This window comes from Ostrinia furnacalis, unplaced genomic scaffold (assembly GCF_004193835.3).
Source record: "Ostrinia furnacalis isolate ACB-3 unplaced genomic scaffold, ASM419383v2 OfSCF7348, whole genome shotgun sequence".
Classification (NCBI taxonomy): Eukaryota; Metazoa; Arthropoda; class Insecta; order Lepidoptera; family Crambidae; genus Ostrinia; species Ostrinia furnacalis.
This window is the reverse complement of record NW_021137587.1, coordinates 994,398-1,012,769: the sequence shown is the minus strand read 5'-3', so window position 1 is coordinate 1,012,769 and position 18,372 is coordinate 994,398. Positions and strand designations below refer to the sequence as shown.

Below are 18,372 nucleotides of genomic sequence, written 5' to 3'. Positions count from 1 at the left end.
TCTCTTTCTAAGTAGGGTAACCTTTTATTTATTTTTCTCAGGACGACAAAGACTGATTTACGTTTAAACAGTGTGTCTTGATAAAGTGCACTTAATATGATTATGAAAAAAGGTTTTCGATGTTTTTGTTTTAAGATGAATTACAACATTAAGAAAGTGTAAAGGCATCGAAAACTGTGGATATTTGATAGAAAACAGATTTTAATTTGGCAGTTGACAGACGGATTTGGATATGGATTGATTACAGTAAACGGCCGTAGAAAACATTATGCAAAATTAGATAAGTAAGGTCCCACAGAAAGTCCCAGATATATCCTCAATATGGTCATACTACTTCAAAATGTCTTATAGAAACAAAAATTTTAAATTTGCTCAAAGTCAATGAAACTCAATGTAAAATCTTCTTTTTCTTGACATATGTAACATTTAATAATAAGTTTAAATACTGGTAAAACGTTTTAGGAAGTAATTACTGTGAAAATACAAAGAAATATGTTAACAATGATCCACTGTCAGAAATCACGAAATAAACACTTACGCGTGGAATTTTATATCACTTCCAGGACAACACGAACTACCGCAACCACGCACTATACAATTTTGCACCATTTCTTCAGACAAAACAATGATAAGGTCCCTTGAAAAATCTCAAACGAAATCAACTGCATAGTAAACAACCGCCATGATGGGCCGGATTCGGCCGATGTTGCCACATTACCGATACCTCAGAAATTGGGATTGTAATTCCCTGATTCGCCAACACATTAAGCCTAAATGGCCGACAATTTTGTGATTTTTTATTTAACTAGGTAATCTAAGTTTCAAATATTAATTATTTATTTATTTAACTTCTTATTTGGTTAGTGAATTGGCTATTTCGAAGAATTTACAAGGAGATTTAAATAAGAAGATAGCAATACTACAGTTCACACTAAAAAGAGAGGTAGGGCCACAGAGAGCGAGATAGATATAAGTAGGTATTTGACTCAAGTTTTGTTCCCAACTTTGCCCTCCATTTTTATCTGTAGCTTCATGGTACACACGTTCACACCACAGATTAAAAAGAATACATCTGTCAGTTACTGTCAAATCGTCATATGTTTGCGTTCAAAAATCTGAAAATCTAAATTACTTTTGTAGAATAAATACAATTTTCTTTTCATGTAAATGAAGTACACAAACATAATTATTACGAAAAATACTATTTTTTTATGTTAAGAATATGCGCATACAATGATTTAGTTAACATTTTCTTTTTTTAGTTTAATAATTTTTTTTTTAAATAATAATTGACGTTGTTTCTGAACGATACCAAGTGGAATGGTTATGTCACAATTTCTCTGAAGATTTTGTTTTGATCTAAAATTGGGGTAAGAAACGCTACAATTCCCTGAAATTCCAGTTCCTAAAGAAAGATAATTACAGCTTTCATTTTTTGTAGGTGTCTTGCTAGTGGCTGATACCTCTGGCCACCATGGCTACGTTGGTAAAGACCGCAGTGGTTAAGGTCCTAGGTCCTGCTCAAGGAGGCAAAATAGCGGCTTGCACCTTCGTGCAGCACCGAGGAATCGCTGGGAAAGCCCTCAGGGACTCGCTGCCCCCGCCGCCGCCGAAGCCTGCGCCTTTTGACTATGAGAATAAGGACTACACTTGGTTGAGGAGTCTTTTCGACCGCACCACTCACCGATTCGATGACAACTCGAAGGTCATCGTCGTCGAGGGCCCCGTGGCCGTCGGTAAGACGGAGTTCGCTGCAGCTCTGGCTGAAGACCTCGGCATGAAGCACTTCAAGGAAGCGAACATGGACCACCACTACAAACGGCCTAACGGTTGTGACTTGCGCATGTTCGATGATCAAATACCAGAAGACTGTAGAACTTTCGACCACGTTAACTTCAACCAGTGTCCGAACCACCGTTTGGCGGGTAACTTCCAGATAATGACGTACAGCGCTCGATACAGCCAGTACATTGACGCTTTGGCCCACTTATTTAACACTGGCCAAGGTGTTGTTCTGGAGAGGTCGCCGTACTCTGACTTCGTGTTCTTGGAAGCGATGCTCTCACAGAACTACATCAGCAAAGGGGTGAAGTCTGTGTACTATGAGCTGAGGAACGCGACGATTGAGGAGTTGCTGAGGCCTCACCTTGTGATCTATTTGGACCTGCCTGTTGATGGTGTAAGTATTAATTGACTATGAAGAAATAGTTTATTTATTTATTTATTATAGCTTTGTATTCCACATTTTTACAGTTTGATTCAATTAATCTATATCTCTTGTTTGTGGCCCCACTTGGGTAAAAGCCTCCTCCATCTTTTTCCACCTTTCCCTGTCGCTGGCTATGTGCATCCAATTTTTCCCTGCCTTGTTTGTTATGTCATCGGCCCATCTTTTCTTCGGCCGTCCTACGTTTCTTTTGCCTTTTGGGCCTTGCCATTTTGTTGTTTGATAGGTATCTAACAACGAAGAAATAGTTACATACATAATAATATTTCTTCATTGTTCGTCTCAAAGCATAAATGTTTTCAACCCTTCAAGCCTCACGAATCAAGATACAATAGTTAATCAATGAGGGTTTTCGCGATTGAAAAATCCGCCAGATGGCAATACGTAGACACGAGGTCCAAATGCTGCATGATTGTTTATTTTTGACATGACATTGACAGATATGTCAAAATCCACCAATCACGCAGCAGTCTGACCCCACATCCACGTCCCGCCATCTAGCGGATCCTTCATTCGCGAAAACCCTCATTGTGATTGATTTAACTGAAGCACAGAATGGGCCTAAATTCATGTTAGAGCAGAATATAGTTTACTGGATAGCCGCAAAAAATACATTTTTATCACAAGTTTAATTACATTGTAATTAGGTACTTCTTTCTATGTATTAGTATCCATATTAATTACAGGTGGTGAAAGCGATCAAGCAACGTAACTTGGAACACGAAGTGCGTGGTAAGGCCCTCACTCCTAAGTTCCTCACGGAAGTGGAGAAGCAATACAAGAGCAAGTATCTGCGAGACATCTCAACCCATGCTGAGCTCCTGGTGTACGACTGGAGCGGTGGTGGCGAGGTTGATGTGGTGAGTTGACGTTTTCATAAATCTAGTCTCACATCACATGATACAGAAGTGTTTGAGTGTTTACAAAGAAAATTATTCAGAAACTGTTATTTTGTTTTTTTACCTGACTACGGCAAAGCAATTCTGATTTCCTGTTATTTTTACATTTTAAATTTTCGCACATTTAAGGCTTTACCTAAAACTCGCGCAGTCTAGTGCGCGCGAGTCTAACGCGTTACGCGAACATCTTTCTAATTACTACTGTATATCTGATTTTCATTATCATTACCGACTTTGTCGCTACTTCTTGTAGTGTGTCAACTTGTGGACACAAGAGTGGCGTCATGAAGACATTTTGATAGAAAGAGCAGTTTGAGAAGCCACAAAACATTTTGCCGCATCTATCACTGTATAAATGTGGTAAGCGGCGCCGCAATTGAATTTGAATTTGAATTAGGCCGCGGCCTAGGGGCGGCAGCGTCCTAGGGGCGGCAGATTTCAGATGACGCTTACTCAATTTCAGAAGATAAAAGTTAAATAAGGATCCAACCCCACCCTAGCCTACGGGCGGCAAAACTATAAATCCGCCACCCACCGTGTGGCTTCCCTTTATCGCTAATGTATATCCTTTTCAACACAGGTAATCGAGGACATTGAGCGCCTAGACTTCGACAAGTACACCGAGCGCGAAGACCCCAAGATGAAGGACTGGCGCTTCCCGCGCGAGGTGGAGTACTCAGACAAGCGCATGCTGTACACCAACAACAAGCATCTGCTCATGAATTTGTTTGCGATCCCGCGGACCGATGTCCCTGAGCTCATCACTAGCGCTGAGGACGCTTACGAGCGCGATAAGGTGAGAAAACTCGCAGTCAAAGTAGATTTTGCCCACTAGTGATGCCAAATAATCTACTATCTACGAGCAAATCCACAAAAAGTAGGTTTCGCCTGCTAGTGATGCGAAACAACTAATAATCAGAAACGGTGGGAGCAAATGCATTCATAGTAAAAGTAGGTGTTGCCGAATAATCGATCATGTCCCAAGTAATAATTCTCTGGGCTACGGAACTAGCTTTTACTCGCGTTAGTTGCTCAATACTAGAACTAGCTTTTACTCGCATTAGTTGCTCGATTGTCAATCAATCGATGCCACTAAGACCCCAAGATGAAGGACTGGCGCTTCCCGCGCGAGGTGGAGTACTCAGACAAGCGAATGCTGTACACCAACAACAAGCATCTGCTCATGAATTTGTTTGCGATCCCGCGGACCGATGTCCCTGAGCTCATCACTAGTGCTGAGGACGCTTATGAGCGCGATAAGGTGAGAAAACCCGCAGTTAGAGTAGGCGCACACCGTTGATTTTTAGTTGGCCGGTCGTTGTGCCCGATTTTAAATTGTATGAAGAATCGACCAAATCGAATCGGCGTAGTGTGCGCACTCCCATACATGCCCATACTGATCAACTGCCCGACTAAACTATCGGCCGACGAAAAATCAACGGTGTGCGCCTACTCTAATGATGCTAAATAATCGATTGTCTACGAGCTAATCCGCAGTCAAAGTAGGTTTTATCTCTGGTGATACCGGAATAATCGATTCTCTACAAGCGCGACTAGGTAAGTAGAAGCGGTGGGAGGAAACCCATATGTTGCTGAATAAGGTCGAAATATTCGATAAAGGTCCATCCGTCCCCAATCGTATCTAGCGCCGATGACGCCTAGGAGAACTAACCTGTTGCCCAGTAATCGATTAACATAAATCGATATCAATCAAATATTAGATTTAGATACCACTATCTTTGGATTATGTTTGTACTACGAGTTTAATTATGCCTCTTAAATCTTTTGAGGTTGTAGGAAACTTTTTTGATACGAAACTGTATTTATTTTTAAATTGACTTATTTTTTCCATTTTCAGGTGATCTCCAGCCACCCAGCGTTCGAATACACAGAGGGCTACACGTCACGAGACTCCGGGACCCTCTTCAAGAACAAGTTGCCCAAGTATTCCGACTGCATCTAGTGGAGTACTAACATATTGTAGAATGTGCATTATTTAATAAATATTCTAAATGGTTTCTGCGGCTTTTATTTTTAAGTGTTGCAACTTTGTCAATATTTTCGAATGGCAACACTGACAGTTGGGCAGTTGACCTTGTTGTGTCGTTCTGTAGTTTCGAATCGCGGAGTCGTGTTAAATTTTAAATAGGACATCATATAAAAATAATTTATAGATCATATTAATACTTTTATTTCTTAGAAGTACAATAACATACACAACAATACATAAAATAAATTATAATGATAAATATTTAGATTTTTTTATAATTTTGCTATAATATTTTCGGAACTGCCCCACCAGTTCCGAAATACACGGTAGCCATCTACAGTGTGTTTGGGTACAATGTATTTTTTATTTATCTGTAAGACGGGCACATAAGAAATACAATTTTTTACATAAAAATAAATTAAAAAATTAACCCTTCCCTCATTTCAAGATGAGGGGGATTTTTGTCGACAAAATTGACATAATAACCGCCTTAACTTAATCGCTAGCCCTATCCCAAACACACTGTATAAAGGAATGTTACGAGTATCAAACTACCAACGGCGTGATGAAGTGGGAGGGCACTCGCAACAGCACGAGTTGCAAGTCGTAGCTCGTAGGCGAAGGTCCAGGGCTCCGCGGCACGCTGCACTCCGTGACGTCACCGCAGCACAGTGTGACGGCATCACAGCAGCGGCGTGACGTCTGCACAGCAGCGTTATGACATCATCATAGCAGCAGCGTGACATCTTCACAGCAGCAGTCTTACGTCATCACAGCAGCAGGGTGACGTCATCGTAGCACGGTGTGACGTCATCACAGCAGCAGCTTGTACTTGAAGTGCCTTGGCACGCGCGACAGCACGAGTTGCAAGTCGGAGCTCTTCGAAGGCGACGATCCAGGGCTCTGCGGCGCTCCACTCGCGCCCTACACTCCGTGACGTCACCGCAGCACAGTGTGACGTCATCACAGCAGCAGCTTGTACTTGAAGTGTCTTGGCACGCGCGACAGCACGAGACGCGCGTCGTAGCTTAACGAGGCGAAAGTCCAGGGCTCCGCGGCGCTCCATTCGCAAGCGTATACAGAGTCCTCGTGCTGTTCATATGATTGGAGCACGCCGTCTTCCAGCCTACATGGAATAAGAAAAGTAAGTCTATATCAGTGTTTCTTACTTAACCCTGTGCAGCCTTATCTATGGACCATATAACAATATTAAATATTTCTGCTTTTTTATTAAGGGGTCCTTATTGTGCTCGATTTCTAAGGGGTCCGTGGACAAAAAAGTTAAATAAACAAAGATCGGGATCATAGGAGATAGTGTTCACTGATGAGGCCACAAATTAACTGAGGGGAACACAGGGTTTACTGAGGAGAACACAGGATTCAACGAGGGAGAACAGAGTTCACTGAGAAAAGTACAACGTTCACTGAGAAAAGTACAACGTTCACTGAGAAAAGTACAACGTTCACTGAGAAAAGTACAACGTTCACTGAGGGGAGCATAGGGTTTCCTGATAGAATCACAGGTCTTTACTGTGAGGAGCACAGACCTAACTCATGGGATCATAGTTTACAGAATAGGGCACAGTATTTACTGAAAACAGCAAAGTTAACTGAGATAACTGAGATGTCGGCCATTTGGTTCGAAACGGACTACTATTCCGGAGGTAGCGGGTTCGATTCCCGCACAGTACAAACATTTGTGTGCATAAACATATTTGTTTGTATTGGACTGGGTGTTTTCTGTGTATAATAAGTATGTATTTACAAAAAAAAAAGTATTTAAGTATGTTTATATCCGTTGTCTAGTACCCATAGTACAAGCTTTGCTTAGTTTGGGACTAGAAGCGCAGTGTAAAATGTCTAAGGATATTTATTTATTTAAGTATATTCTTTCTTTGATAGGGTCACAGGTCTTACTGAGGGGAGCACAGGGTTCACTGAAGAGAGCACAGTGTATACTGATAGGATCACATGGTTTAGGGTTAGGTAAACTTACACGGAAGGCGCTGGATGCAGGCCGCAACCAACCGTGCGATGTGGAAGTCATTGGGGGAGGCCTATGTTCAGCAGTGGACGTCCTGTGGCTGAAATGATGATGATGAAACTTACACGGGCCCAGGAGTGTCGTCATCCGGGTCTTTGCATACGGCAGCAGCGGCGGTGAGTAGCGCGCGAGCATCTGAACTGCCTGTTAGCAGTAACTGCTCGTGGTACGTGTTGTAGCGGACTGTCCACACCCTGTGTATAATAAAAAGAAGGTTTTTTTTTTAATTTTCACACGTTTACACCATCATTACAGGCACGTAATGCATACGAATAAGACATTTATTTATAATATTCATTACATGTCAAATTTTCAATACATTTTCTCATTAATAATAGTCGATTGCAGTATCAATAAGAAAGAAATACAAATCATGTCCAAATAAATTAATAATACAAATAGAATTAATGTCAATTAAATGTCGAATAAATAGTGGGTAAACAGTGTCAATAATCATTAAATTCCAAACAGTTCGTCAATTTTATAGAACGCCTGCTCGATCAACCACTTTTTTAATTGAAAATAGAAAGATGCGATAGCATAACTTATTCTAGGTACTTAATAATAACTTAAAACTAACCATACAGTATCTATTAGAGGAGAGACACCAACACCCTGTATAAGACAAAGCGCTGCAAAATTTCACACAATACACGTAACTTATCTAATTCTACGCAATATTTACTTGTATTGTGTTAGACGGACAAAAAAATAATTTTGTAATCTGGAATACTGCTGAAAAACACTTCTGAAAATTTTCACCAGTTTGTGTTGTTTCCAGCCACTCGGCAAACGAAAGATACGAACGTAGGTTTGGATTGAACAGTGTTTTTTTACATACTCCTAGTTAAAATATATTAGTAGCACTCACCAGTGAGAATGATCAGTCCTGCTGAATATGGGCTCCTTTCCGTTCCGGTAGTCCCAAATATTGAGCGCTGCGTCGTCACCCGCCGTTGCTAAGTGGAATTGTCTGTAAAACCATTGGAGAATTTAGGATAGGCTTGCATCAAGAATAACACCTAATATGCAATAAAAAATGTGAATTTAACAAAAATGTTAAATAAATCAGCTGCTACAGATTATACGTATGTCGTAACTTCACGCGCATATTGTGTCTTGTATTAAAAGCCCACGGAAGGACCACTCCCATCGAAAGGCCATTAAACGGCCCTGGAAAATGCACTCTAATCCTATGTCAATAATGGTGATAGTCGCCTGTTGAGGTTGGCCCACGGTAGGACCACTAACGGGCTATGAAAGAACCACTAAAGGCCCATGGACCGACCACTAAAGGCTCATGGACCGACCACTAAAGGCCCATGGACCGACCACTAAAGGCTCATGGACCGACCACTAAAGGCCCATGGACCAACCACTAAAGGCTCATGGACCGACCACTAAAGGCCCATGGATCGACCACTAAAGGCTCATGGACGGACCACTAAAGGCCCATGGACGGACCACTAAAGGCCCACGGAAGGACCACTAAAGACCCACAAAAGGACCACTAAAGACCCACAAAAGGACCACTAAAGAGACCCACAAAAAAGGTATTTTAATTTGAAACAAAATGCACTCTAAAGCAATATGTATAATGGCGCATTTTCATTAGTCGATACGCGTTCGGTACAACGCCTGCGGGGATTTCCCGCATGCATTATACCGACCGTGCTATCGACCAATAAAATTCATCATTCAGATTTTCTGACGCGCCATGCCTGTTTCTATTTTTTAGTAAACTTCGCACCCAGATTGCGGGCCCTGTGGCACGCGTTCCAGAAATCTCTCGCACTCCGCATGCGGACCCTATCGACGAATGAAAACGGTTCCCCGAATGCGGACCCTGTGGCATGCGTTCCAGAAATCTCCCGCATGCCGCGTGCGGTATCGAGTAGTGAATTTGCGCCATTAGGTTGACTATTACCTGTTGGGGTTGAAGTCCAAGTCCCTTGCCAGCTGTCGGTGCGCGTGGTCGATGGCCCAGGCGGGCCGCGCGCCGTCCGCGCGCGTGTCGTAGCACTTCACGTGCATGTCTTGGAGCACCGCGAACTGGAAACATAGAAAAGTTTATCTTCTTCTTCTTCTTGTCGTGTCGACAACAAACCTACAAGAAGAAGAAGAAGACGCTTTTAATTACTGCACTAACGCCCGTATTCACAAACGATGTTTGCTTAAGAAGCAGCAAATCGAACGCACGGCGTTGAATAGGGCGTTGAAGAGATTGGTTCATGTCTCACCCTATGCGTCCACGCGCACTGTAATGTTTGTGAATACGGGCGTAAATCATCTAGCATTTAAGTGCTCGAAAAGACAAATCCAATAAACCTAAACTCGATGCGTTTCCGCCGTTTCGTTTAGGAGTTCCTATGGCCACCTTCCAGTCCTATCATCAGACCAGCTCGATGGTTCCATAATATTGTATTATCATCTAATGTACATTAGAGTTGCCGCGAATAGTGGTTATAGCGAATAGTCGAATACCGATTAATCGCCATTCCCTTTGGCGAATAGTCGAATAACTCGACATTACTATTCGACATAAAAACATTAAAATTATTTCTAATTTCTTCTAAGGTTGTGAGAAAAGAAAACAATAAAGTTAAAGGAATCTGTTTCATGTTATACATACCTACATAATTAAACACTCGACATCAAATAAATCGCACCTCCCGCGACAAGCACTTTCAAACGTAAGCATCCCCACTTCCCACCAATATTGGCACAATTTAAAAGCCTAGTTTTAAACTTCGTTTCATTAAAGGAAAAGTTTTTACTCCAAAAATGTGTCTTTAGAAGGATCCAGAGTCACTTCTTCAAAAAGTAGGTAGTTACGCTTGAGCCAACTTTTATGGCTATAAAACTGTTAAGTTGGGATTAATCGCTATCCATCTGTTAAAGAGAACACGTGAGATCATTATTTGGTTTTATAACCATAAAAATTGGTCTAATTGATCGCAGAGGTGAGCCTCAAGTGAGGTCTTTTTTCAAGTCACATTTATGGTATAATTTATGTTAATCGTTTATTAAGAAATTAAATGTGTTTTTCTTTAAATTTATTGGGCTTTCAAATAACACCAATATTGTGTCAAAAGAAAATCTTTAAAGTTTGCGTCGCGGAAGGTGCGGTTTATTTGATGTTGAGTATATGTAGTAAATTTAATTTTCCATTTTAAAATCTGGCAACCCTTTTCTTGTACATAGTTTACGGGGAAGACCCCCGTTTTGTAACCCAGCGTTTAGTATTGTAGGGGATTTCCCGCTTAATCAATACGCTTGTATTTAGGATAGGCGGCACGCATTTGTTATTTGATTTTCGACATTGTTTGACGTTTATTTATTTTTTACTACTATAGTTATTTGAAAATTGCTATTGAATTAAAGACTTGATGAATACTTAATTTATTACAAATAAAATAATTGATATTGTGCATTGTTTTATTAGGGAAAATAATAAGAATATGATTATTTTTAACTCATTAGTTTTTTGTTCACTAAAAGTTTATTTTAGACGACTATTCGCCGAATGCCGAATAATACTAGCTATTATTCGGTATTCGACGAATATCAAAAAAATGTCGAGTAATGCCGAATACCGAATAATAGCGAGTATTCGCGGCAACTGTAATGTACATAATGTATAATTTCCAAGTTTCATGATGATACAAAAATTAGAAGTGTGTGTTATTCAGATTCTTAGATTCCATTACATACTAAAACCGACCAGCCCGTCTTTCCCACTGGGCACTCTGGGCGAGACGTCTTCAGGGGTCAGATTGATCTAACATGGGGGAAGTCTGGCCCATATACCTTCCATGGGCCAGACTGTTCTTCTGTGGGAATTAACGTATGAGCATAACTGAGGAGGGGCAGGGGAGCGCAGCCCCCTGGAAAATTAAATGATACATCTTTTTTCTTTGTGATTTACCTCTCCCTCTAGGCCAAACAACACTACTCCTCCAGTTGTACTTCCCTCCTCCAGCCTTGGGCCAGACTCCTCATCACCTAAGCCAGACTACCCACCATCTAGGCCAGATTACCCCCTTTGGGCCACAATGCCCCTCCCTGGCTTAGAAACTGGCTATATCTCCTTTCCCTGGGGCAGAGTGCTTCCTTGGATCTGAAGTCACCTGGCTATGTCCCTGGTGTGGGTTCCACTTTCCAGCGTGGTACGTCATGCACGGCCACGCGCGCTTCGAAGACCACGCCTACTTTTGTTGCTTCTTACATCACTATTTACATACCTACCTCATTTAGTCCGTGAGTGTCTAAGAGCGGAGCCTTGGCCTTCTTCTTTTCGTGTCGACAACAAGCTTCTTTTCGTGGCGATGGAGAATCCGGAATTTGATATATTTCAACAAAAATTACACTCGTTTCGCAGAAGCATTGACACAGTTTTAAATATAAATATTCATAATAATACAAAAAATAATTGATAACTTTTTCCTTTTTTCTTTTTTTTTTAACACAGTTTATAGGGTTGTGTCTTTTGAGCATTTTGTATGTGTTTATTAATTGTGCAACGTAAATGAAATCATCGTAACTTAAATGTACGCTACTAGTAGGTTGGAGTCTAGACACTGTTCATTTTGTTTATGTATTTTGATATGTAAATGACTGTAACCTGTATGCGTACTTATTGAATAAAATAAAATAAAGCCTAAACAGTGTCAGCCCAAAACTCCGCCACAAGAGTGGCGTTGTCAGCAGCACTCATCAAATCCTCCTGAGTGCAGTTGCTTGGGCACTCAGGGCACGACATCAGGTGCTTCATCGGCTGGGACTTTTTTATTTTATTTATTTTATTGTATGTGTCTATCTTACCTGGCTATGTCCTTGGTGTGGGTTCCATTTTCCGGCGTGGTAGTTAGCACGTGCGCCGGAGCCCCCAACCGCGATTAAACGCAATTATGTGTTATTTTACGTAAATACACATTTTTTAACAAGGTCAAGAGGGCGCGCAAGCCGCAATCTTCATCGTGTTGGTTCCCGCTGAAAACCAGCATCTCGACATGGCGCTTGTTATGTCGCGAATATAGCTGAGCGGACGCCTCTTCAGCATAGCTTGTAGTTTAATGTTATATGTACTGTATTTTTATTTTATTTTTCTATGCTGAATAAAGTATTTTTATTCTTATTATTCTTATTCTTTTATCAATATTAATAAATATTTTTTTAAATATAATGTGTTATAGGTACCTAGTTATAGCCGCTTCCCTTCGAGTGACGTCATATCGCCAGCGGCAAACTTAAAGCGAACGGATAACACGTGGCTAAAGTAAGTGGACTGGTTTATATGTGTCTATCTTACCTGGCTATGTCCCTGGTGTGGGTTCCACTTCCCAGCATGGTAGTTAGCACGTGCGCCCGCGCCTATACCTACCTACTCTATATTTTGTCCTTAAATATCTAATAGCTGGTGGATGCTGCTTAAACACACTGATTTGCCCAGTCCAGACTAGACACCCTTCCTCCCTTAGGCAGACTTCCCCCCCTTGTGAGTCAAAGCAGAGTGCCCTTCCCCTGGGCCAGATGGCCTTTTTTTCATTTTTTGTTTTGTTTTTTAAATTACACTGATGACTGGCTGCTGCGCTTTGTGCGCGGTATTGTTTGAATTGTATAGGTACCTACTTAGTTGCTTACTTTATAACTTTTAAGAAATGATGTATAAACTTAATTACCCTAAACCTAAGCTCTCAATAAAATATTTATAATGTAATATGTGGACATTGCTGTTGGTCATACAATAGTTTAGATAGATAAGTGTAATTCTAGACTAAGACCCATTGTAAGACTGTTTTTTTGTCCCAAATAAATGGAAAAAAAAAACTCACCTGGCTATGTCCCTGGTGTGGGTTCCACTTCCCGGCGTGGTAGTTAGCACGCGTACCAGCACCAGCCACCGCCGCCGCGCCGGTCGTGACGTCATGCACAACCACGCGCGCTTCAAACACCACGCCTACTTTTGTTGCTTCTTACATCACTATTTACATACCTACCTCATTTAGTCCGTGAGTGTCTAAGAGCGGAGCCTTGGCCTTCTTCTTTTCGAGTCGACAACAAGCTTCTTTTCGTGGCGACGGAGAATCCGGAATTTGATATATTTCAACAAAAATTACACTCGTTTCGCAGAAGCATTGACACAGTTTTAAATATAAATATTCATAATAATACAAAAAATAATTGATAACTTTTTCCTTTTTTCTTTTTTTTAACACAGTTTATAGGGTTGTGTCTTTTGAGCATTTTGTATGTGTTTATTAATTGTGCAACTTAAATGAAATCATCGTAACTTAAATGTACGCTACTTGTAGGTTGGAGTCTAGACACTGTTCATTTTGTTTATGTATTTTGATATGTAAATGACTGTAACCTGTATGTATACTTATTGAATCAAATAAAATAAAGCCTAAACAGTGTCAGCCCAAAACTCTGCCACAAGAGTGGTGTTGTAAGCAGCACTCATCAAATCCTGAGTGCAGTTGCTCGGGCACTCAGGGCACGACATCAGGTGCTTCATCGACTGGGACTTTTTTATTTTATTTATTTTATTGTATGTGTCTATCTCACCTGGCTATGTCCCTGGTGTGGGTTCCACTTCCCGGCGTGGTAGTTAGCACGCGCACCGGAGCCCGCCGCCGCCGCCGCCGCGCCGGTCGTGACGTCATGCACGGCCACGCGTGCCTCAAAAACTACGCCTACCCGCGTTGGGTCGGTAGGATGCCATTCTGCACAACGGATCTCTTCCTCCGGTTTCTGGGTGGAAGAGAAGATCGTGTATTTGCTAGTTTTTGTTACATTTTCGTTTAAAAACGTATACCATAAACGTTCCCAACTCATTATTATTATTATTTATTGACAAAGATCTACCACCAACACATCTTTACAAAAACAAGTAATGCATGCAATGATGTCAAGACCAAAAGATGTGACCTTACAGGTAAATACCGCTCATGGTTGCTGATAATTTTCAGTGGCCAAACTTTGGGGCACTGGAGCAATTAAAAAATAATCAAAAAGAAATAAAGAAAAATTGTTTATTTGGATCACATAAAATTGTGTTTTGTTTAACAAAATAAGGTTGAACCAAAATGGCAACCATAATTTGATATAAAAATATTAAGTTTAAATAATTATGTAGTTTAGTAAACACTATTTATATATTTATATTGTTATATACTTTTAATAAATGATACATACCTCTGGAGTGATAGTGAGCAACAGTTCCATGTCCTCAGCATTTCTTCCCTGTATTGCACTTAAGTCATCCAGATCCTTTGGTATTACCTGGTAAAGAACATGATTACTACAAAATTAAAATTAAAAAAGAAGTAGCATGGATTGGCACCCGGGGCGATACCCCGGTCATAAGTCCATAGGCACCCCCTAATGGTTTGTTGGTGCCCCTCAGGATTTTGGGGTTACCAATAAGTACGAATGATGATGATACCAATAGCACACCCTGTATCATGGCATAATATCATGACCGTCCTTGCCATGCAGATGCACCAGTGTGTACTAATCTGCGCGACTGTTGTCACCCCCTGATGCTTTGCATATCAGATGTGCAATGAGGATCATTTCGATTTTTAGCTGTGAATGCAGATTTATAGGGCTAAGAAATCCTTAATACACAGTCCAAAAATTTTTGTTCTACGACAAAAATTGACGAAGTTATGGCCAAATTACTAAAAAAGTTCACTGACCGCCCGGCGCGGGACCGTTGACGTCACTGTATCCGATCCGAACGCTGCCGGCGTACTGCGTGGATAGAAAATATTTTTTTCTAGCCAAACTATCAGTTTGAGAGAAAAACTTGTAATGACATATATTCATCAGAATAAAGTAAGCTATCGATAGGTAATTTTAAAAATAGAAATTGTGAAAAATAACGCGAAAAATCCATACGCTCATACGATTCAATGGAACGCAGAGACGCGATTGGGGTCTCCGCGGTGGTATATTTGGCGATTTATTCAAATAAAGTGTTCATAAGTGTTGTTAGAGTCATATCTTCTTCCAAGTAAAATATAAAAATGTATAAGTATTAATTTATTTACTTCTAACAATAAGGTATACTGGGTATTTGCATCATATTATGTATTATTATGTTCAATACAAACAATCATTAAGTTACACTCACCCCAACCGCGTCTCCGCATTGCATCGAATCCTATGAAAATGTGGTTTTTGGACATAGCGATACTTAATTTTCACAATTTTTATTTTTTAAAATTACTGGTCGATAGGTTACTTTATTTTGATGAATAAATGTTATTAAAAGTTTTTTTCTAAAACTGATGGTTTAGCTGGAAAAAAATATTTTCCATCCCAATAGTACGCCGGCTGCGCTCGATTCGGATATAATGACGTCACGCGGCCCTGCGTACGTTGACTTTTAGCGGCAAAAACGGCCTATGTTTATTACTTAATATCTTCGTAAGTAATGGTCCGATTTGGATAATTCAAAAAGATATATCTTTCTTATGTCTTAATGATTAACGTAGATACTAGTTTTATTGAATTTTCTACAACAGTACTGATCCTCATTGTGTGTAAAGCAATAATTTATTCATTTGACAGTTCAAAATGTACGATAAAATATGTTGAGAACATGGTTGAGAATATAACGTATGTTTTGAACTGTCAAATGAATACAATTGCTTTACACAGTTGCACCACTGCAGCACTGGTTCCCAAGCTAACTTGGATGCATCAGAAACTACTACTTTCTTCAGGAACTTACAACAGAACAGAGTTTATGAATTTAATTTCATCTAGAAATACATTTACGCCCATATTCACAAACATTACTATGAGGTCTCACAGTGTGTGTGGATGCATAGAGTGACACACGAACCAATCACAGAGCTCTATTCAACGCTGTGCGTTCGATTTGCTGTTTCACTTAAGCAAGTATCGTTTTAGAATATGGGCGTTATTTATCTTCAATACCTCAACAGTAGGGAGCTTGTAGATTGACACACCCATAGTACATTGTGACGTGTTGGGGTCGTACGCGTTATGTGTTGTAAGCAGCGTGGCCACGTCGTGTGGAGAGCAGCGGAGATGCCAGATCTCTCCAATATCATGCTTGAAGACCTGTAACCCAACAAATTCAAATTCAAATAATTTATTTGTGAAACACAGGTAAGGAGTATGATGTACAAACAAAAGATGTGTTCAAGCCGTGATCAGCTTTGTTGGCATACAAATGTTAAAGTGTTAATGTTAAACAAAGTGGAAAAATTAAGCAATTGACTCAATTTATTCAGGGCGCTAGTTAAAAGAACATGTTGCTATCTTGCACAAGACAGTTGTTGCACATTCTAATATCTGTTTTATTCTAGCTTTAGTATTATTAATATTGGGACTTGAGAAGAAGTAAAACAGTCAAACTATCATGGTTAACTGAGAAATAGATATAATCTGGAATTGCACAGGTATTACAAGCTACAAAGAGTAGTTTATGAAGATGATTTTCAAAAGCTTGATAGATTCAGAGTCGAAATTGAAAGAAATACCTTCGTGTGTAAAGCACCAGTGTCTTCCTCTAATTCCACAACGTGGACCTGGTTGGACTGCGGCTTAAGACTCTGCGTTCCTATCAGGAACCTAATGGCATCGCTCTCGTACTGAGGAGACAGAGCTCTAGTCTGAAAACAAGAAAATCAAGTTGATGACGAGTCGTCGAGAGACGAGGCGAAGTTTTATTTTAAATATAGGAGATGTGTGGTATACCTGGTGCTCCAGACCGTAGATAATCGAGTTTCCTTCCTCCATGTTGACTGAAAAATTCTTATTCAAACGAAAAACCTGCTAATTAAAGATTTTGCATGATTTTCTGCTGGTATTCGTAAACATTGGTTGTGTTCCTCTAATCAAAATGTCATCATGATAGCTTTATGGTGATCAGCTTTTTAAGAAATTCACTAAAACACAAGATTTTTCATGAAAAATTGATAAAAATAGCAAAAAATCACAAAAAAGAACATGGCTGTCAATTTGACAGCAAGATGTGCTCGGTCCGTTATAAGCAGCGCACATTTAATTCTATGTTCCGATTTGAGTAATAGTTGTTTTAACGCTATTATTTTGAATTTTCAATACTTAGATCACGAATTTCATAGCGTTTTCTGACAAACAACTTTCCTCTAATTTAATATTAAATTAGATTAAACTAGTATACGTTTATAACAGTTTTTGTAAGAGATATACCTATAGGTACTTATTATACTGATACCCTACGACTTTTTAACAATAAAATTTAAGAAAACTCGTAGAGTAGGCGCACACCGTTGATTTTTAGTTGGCCGATAGTTGTGCCACGATTTCAAATTGTTATGAAGAATGGGCCAAATCGAATCGGCGTAGTGTGCGCACTCCCATACATGCCCATACTGATCAACAGCCCGACTAAACTATCGTCCGACGAAAAATCAAAGGTGTGCGCCTACTCTTACATACGCCGAATTACATCATCATATGAACGATGATGGTGGCGTCATGACTCAATGGTTACGCGCTCGCGGTTGCGGGTTCGAATCGGGGGCATTGATGTAGAAATTATTTATTAAATTATGGTAGTCATAGTCATAGTCATAGTCATAGTCATAAATGTTTATTGTGTTTAAGTATAAAATTCTGCTTAATTCAACATTCGTCAACAATTGTTTTTGTTAATGCTGATGACGCGATATCATATTAATTTACATAATAAATTCAAATTCAAATTCAAATATTTATTTGCACAATAACAACAAACATAACAATAAACATGTACCTACATCATTGATAAATACAGCATTTTGCATTAACTATTCAGTGCTATCTCTGAAACAGCAGAAAAACAGATTTTCCTGCATAATAGTCAATCTGCCGTGAGAAAATTATACTTAAACGACGTACTTACTTACTTGGTCAATAACAAAGAAAATTACACTACTTAAATGGCTGTATCGATTGCGATCGATCGGCGGATGTGGACTAACAACGCAGTGAAAAGACTTTACAAAGTTACAGCATGTTTTTTTGTAGATTTAACAAGGAGGGTTCCTTCTGGCGCAGTCGGTTAAAAAGGAGGACACTAGAGTTGTGAGCTCATCATCATAATCATCATCATCATTTCAGCCATAGGACGTCCACTGCTGAATATAGGCCTCCCCCAATGCTTTCCATGTTGATCGATTAGTAGCGGCCTGCGTCCAGCGCT

General features: G+C 40.0%; 2 protein-coding genes across 3 annotated transcripts; one reads left to right on the top strand and one right to left on the bottom strand.

Annotated features, from left to right (window-relative positions):
• The first annotated feature begins 1,280 nt into the window (after nt 1-1,280).
• Nucleotides 1,281-5,144, top strand: ND-42 (NADH dehydrogenase (ubiquinone) subunit ND-42). 2 transcript variants are annotated; one of them, XM_028320084.1, is made up of 6 exons: nt 1,281-1,370; nt 1,442-2,179; nt 2,914-3,087; nt 3,707-3,766; nt 4,232-4,387; nt 4,985-5,144. In XM_028320084.1, the coding sequence occupies exons 2-6, from the start codon at nt 1,475-1,477 to the stop codon at nt 5,087-5,089; spliced, it is 1,200 nt and encodes a 399-aa protein (XP_028175885.1). In that variant the 5' UTR covers nt 1,281-1,370; nt 1,442-1,474; the 3' UTR covers nt 5,090-5,144. The 2 variants fall into 2 exon arrangements, with proteins under 2 accessions (XP_028175885.1, XP_028175884.1); XM_028320083.1 differs by lacking the exon at nt 4,232-4,387 and having other exon boundaries at nt 3,707-3,922.
• Nucleotides 5,145-5,845: 701 nt separating this feature from the next.
• On the bottom strand, nt 5,846-16,943 carry LOC114364081 (EARP-interacting protein homolog). Its single transcript, XM_028320070.1, has 9 exons — nt 16,902-16,943; nt 16,685-16,816; nt 16,116-16,262; nt 14,361-14,447; nt 13,731-13,916; nt 9,088-9,212; nt 8,032-8,133; nt 7,226-7,354; nt 5,846-6,242 (listed from the first exon to the last, which is right to left on the bottom strand). The coding sequence occupies exons 1-9, from the start codon at nt 16,941-16,943 to the stop codon at nt 6,080-6,082; spliced, it is 1,113 nt and encodes a 370-aa protein (XP_028175871.1). The 3' UTR covers nt 5,846-6,079.
• Nucleotides 16,944-18,372: the final 1,429 nt, after the last annotated feature.

Bases quoted from the DNA above. Each gene is read 5' to 3' on its own strand.
- ND-42 (XM_028320084.1), top strand. From the start codon at position 1,475: ATGGCTACGTTGGTAAAGACCGCAGTGGTTAAGGTCCTAGGTCCTGCT. The intron at 2,180-2,913 runs GTAAGTATTAAT...TATTAATTACAG, and splicing joins TGGACCTGCCTGTTGATGGT to GTGGTGAAAGCGATCAAGCA. The intron at 4,388-4,984 runs GTGAGAAAACCC...TTCCATTTTCAG, and splicing joins ACGCTTATGAGCGCGATAAG to GTGATCTCCAGCCACCCAGC.
- LOC114364081 (XM_028320070.1), bottom strand. From the start codon at position 16,943: ATGGAGGAAGGAAACTCGATTATCTACGGTCTGGAGCACCAG. The intron at 9,213-13,730 runs GTGAGATAGACA...CTATGTTTCCAG, and splicing joins CACACCAGGGACATAGCCAG to TTCGCGGTGCTCCAAGACAT. The intron at 8,134-9,087 runs GTAATAGTCAAC...ATGGTTTTACAG, and splicing joins TTGGACTTCAACCCCAACAG to ACAATTCCACTTAGCAACGG.